The sequence below is a fragment of the Mustelus asterias genome, chromosome 8 (assembly GCF_964213995.1).
Source record: "Mustelus asterias chromosome 8, sMusAst1.hap1.1, whole genome shotgun sequence".
Classification (NCBI taxonomy): domain Eukaryota; kingdom Metazoa; phylum Chordata; class Chondrichthyes; order Carcharhiniformes; family Triakidae; genus Mustelus; species Mustelus asterias.
The window spans coordinates 30,183,664-30,187,028 of NC_135808.1; the positions used below are offsets into that span (position 1 = coordinate 30,183,664).

General features: G+C 39.4%; 1 protein-coding gene across 1 annotated transcript; it reads right to left on the reverse strand.

Annotated features, from left to right (window-relative positions):
- Positions 1-426: 426 nt before the first annotated feature.
- LOC144497698 (cysteinyl leukotriene receptor 1-like) lies at positions 427-1,329 on the reverse strand. The gene has a single exon (XM_078219141.1). The coding sequence runs from the start codon at positions 1,327-1,329 to the stop codon at positions 427-429; it is 903 nt and encodes a 300-aa protein (XP_078075267.1).
- Between the last annotated feature and the right edge of the window lie 2,036 nt (positions 1,330-3,365).

The following is a 3,365-nucleotide window of genomic DNA, read 5'->3' on the forward strand; positions in this document are numbered from 1 at the left end:
TTTCAACAACAAAATAAACGAGCACATCACGAGAGGGATACTGAGAGATCTAATTCAAGACCACGATCACGTTGATGAATTTGGAAGATAGACACAGGAGCAGATCAATCGATAGAAGTGTCTGTTTCTGAGTTTTCTATTCCGTTAAAGCATCTTTCATTCTGGTGAAACACAATTATTTATAATACAATATAATTGATTATTCCGTGAAAATGTCAGCCAGAATATAACAAATTTTATTTCGAATCGAAAACAGAAGGTCATAACACACGGAAAGTTGATGTCCCCTAATAAGCAGAATACTACCAGCCCATTGATAAACTTTTGAGGCAAATGAGATTTCAGCTGTAAAGTAATTGCTGCTAGTTCCCGCCGAAATTCAACATTCATGAAGTGGAAAGATTGGAACTCATTGCTGCGATTTTCTTACTTCTTTAGAGTATCAATGAATTGAGTAATTGTGGTAACAGGATATTTCAACAGCTTTTTGAACTGCTCCCTGAATCTGGACTGTGTTACCACATATATAAATGTGTTTGTGCAGCAACTAAAATTCGCCAACATGACTCCGACGTGCCAAAAGACATATGAACCACCGACGTAAAGATTGGGATTAACTCCTGTAAATGTATAATAGAAAAAGTCTACAACAGTTGCCAGCCATAAAAGTATAAAGCTACCAGATATGGTAAAGAGCAATATGATAGATTTCCTTCTGCTTTCAATTTCTGGGTCACGGCGTTCCTCAGATTTTCTCTGACCCTTCAGACCCTTACGGATTCGACTGGCCACTAAAATGTATGTCACTGTCAAAGCGTTGAGCAACAAAATTGAAATAAATGGCAGCAGTGGGCTTATAATCGTATCAAACCAGTCAAATACCACCCACCGTAGATCAGTATAATAGATTGATTTCTGACGACAGAACAATGGCACGTTGTTAACTATTCTTACAGGTTCATAGGTAAAACAAAAGGGAACATTTCTCAGGCAGAGCAGAATGCATGTTGTTGCTAGTACGATACCTGCAACTTTCGCATTGCAAAACTTAACTTTCAGCTTCTGGCAACAAATGGCCACAGTTCGGTCAAAGCTGAAAGCCACGGTGAACCAGACAGAGCAGTTTCGAGCTGCACGAGACAGGACCAGAATCAAACTGCACACGTAAGTGATATCCAGGAAAGATTCTGGGAAATAATAATAACAGACTCTCCACAGTATGACATCAGTGGTGATGAGTAGTAGATCTGCCGCTGCCATGGCCACCAGATAGCGAGTGGTGCACGTGGAAAGCCCACACTTATCTCTGGAGAGGATCACAATCGCCATTACGTTAACTGTAAAACAAGAGAAAGCGATTGGATATTGCTGATAAATTATTCCATATATTCCTGAGCCGAAATCGAAACAACTGAAGTCCTATCGGAAGTAAATGGATATAGGAGGAAGAATATGTTACATGCAACATGAACCGAGCTTCAACCCATTCACCGCCGGGTTGAACGGAACAGGGGAGTTGATAGTCCACCTACACTCCCAGTTGTCAGGTTGACACATTATTCATTGGAGCCAAGCTGCAAGCCTCTTACGTACACTATTTACAGTTTGAAATCTGGCAAATGTTGTCCTCGCTTACGACATCAGCAACACGAGCTGCTGAAGCAGGGACAACGCGAGGTCTGGTGACCTATTGTTTAGAACCGGTAACAGCAAAAATAGGGAACCCTTTGACGAAGGGGGAAAAAAAAGGTAAATCGCAGTGTACGTGTTTCTACAGTATATATCAAAAGAAAAACCACGAATCATTCCACCATTACAGTTTGAAACAGGATAAATTATGAAGGGGAATAGACAAACTGTAGATATATTAAACCTTCTCTATATCTGTTTTTGAAGTCAGAATAACAAATTGTTATTATTCCAGTCGAAGTTATTACCGATGGACAATGCCCACGAAAGGACACAAACCTCAAAACAGAGGAACACTTACATTTTTTAAAGGAAGTTGGATAAACAGAGTCACTCCTCTCCCACTCAGCAGTTGACGACAAAAAAGTCTAAACATGAAAAGTTTCACTTTTAAACAATGCCCTTGCATTCCCGCGCATCTTCACAAGAGGGCAGGGTGGTTGTCAAACTCCACTCCCGAAAAGGCAGGTCTTTGAAACCTCTTCGACACAATGCTTCTTTTCAACTGTTTTCAGTGAGGATCCACTTTCAAGATGTCCAGTTGTCCTTTCAGCATTGCTTGCCTTTAATTGCCAGCAGTATTCAAGTGTTTACACAAACTCTCAGGTATGCAGTCATGTCTATAGAATGCTTCTGCTTCACAGGCAGTGCCATGCTCACCGCTCGCCAAATTCACCGACTCTGCGCATTTCAGATGTGTCTTTAGTTTCAATAAACATTGCCTTTTTCAATCCCAGTTATTTTTCTTGCTCATGTCTTACATATTCCTGGTAATTCATTCCCTTTTAATTTCCCTGTTTTCTGGAACGAGACATTCGTTACTGTCTGGAGCTTGTTTTCCCCCCATTACTTCAGTGTCATGCTTCTTCTTCCGGGAGAACTGTTTCTTCACCAGCTGATAAGCTGCTACTGAAATTACTTCAGTAAAACTGAAACAAAATGATTTATCCAAATTAAAGGTGGCACTGACTGCTTAGCGAAAACTCAGTCCTTCTCTAAAATTGTTTCTCACATCTCAACTTCGGAAATCAGAATGCAGACGCAGCCGCCATGCATGCGCACTCCAATGGTTCACATCAATCCTCCTCGATGTCGAACTCTTTCTTTAAAAAAAACAATTAGTTAAACTTGGAATATTCTTAAAAAATTATTCTGCTACCTGACGCAAGAAGGGAACAGAAATGTAATAAACGTGAAGAAGCTAAGGAGAAAGTAGAAAAATAGATTATGAAACAATAGTTCATATTTAAAATGATGGGCATACGAGACAAGGAATCCGCTATATCGTTCAATCTGCGGCTCTAAAACTTATGTATGTGCAAATAATGCCTGCAGTAATACTTATTTTCCAAAATCAAAAAGATGTTCGATTGTTTTCAATACATTGTAACACAGGAAACAAAATAGTTTTGCTGGAAATTCACTCGATCGAAAAAATGGGGAAAGGCAGAACAATTAGCCGAACATCCATCTTCAGCAAATGCTTAGGGAAATTCACTGGCATTAGAAAAATATAAATTATTTAACGAGAAAGAAATGGAGTTCACAAAATTGCATTTGTGCCAGTTTGTGAAAATAACAAAGCGAGATATTATCGGAGAACAACGGACTTGGAGCGTTTGTATTTCCAAAAAACATTTGACAAGGTGACATATGAAATAAGCAGAGTGGAAAGA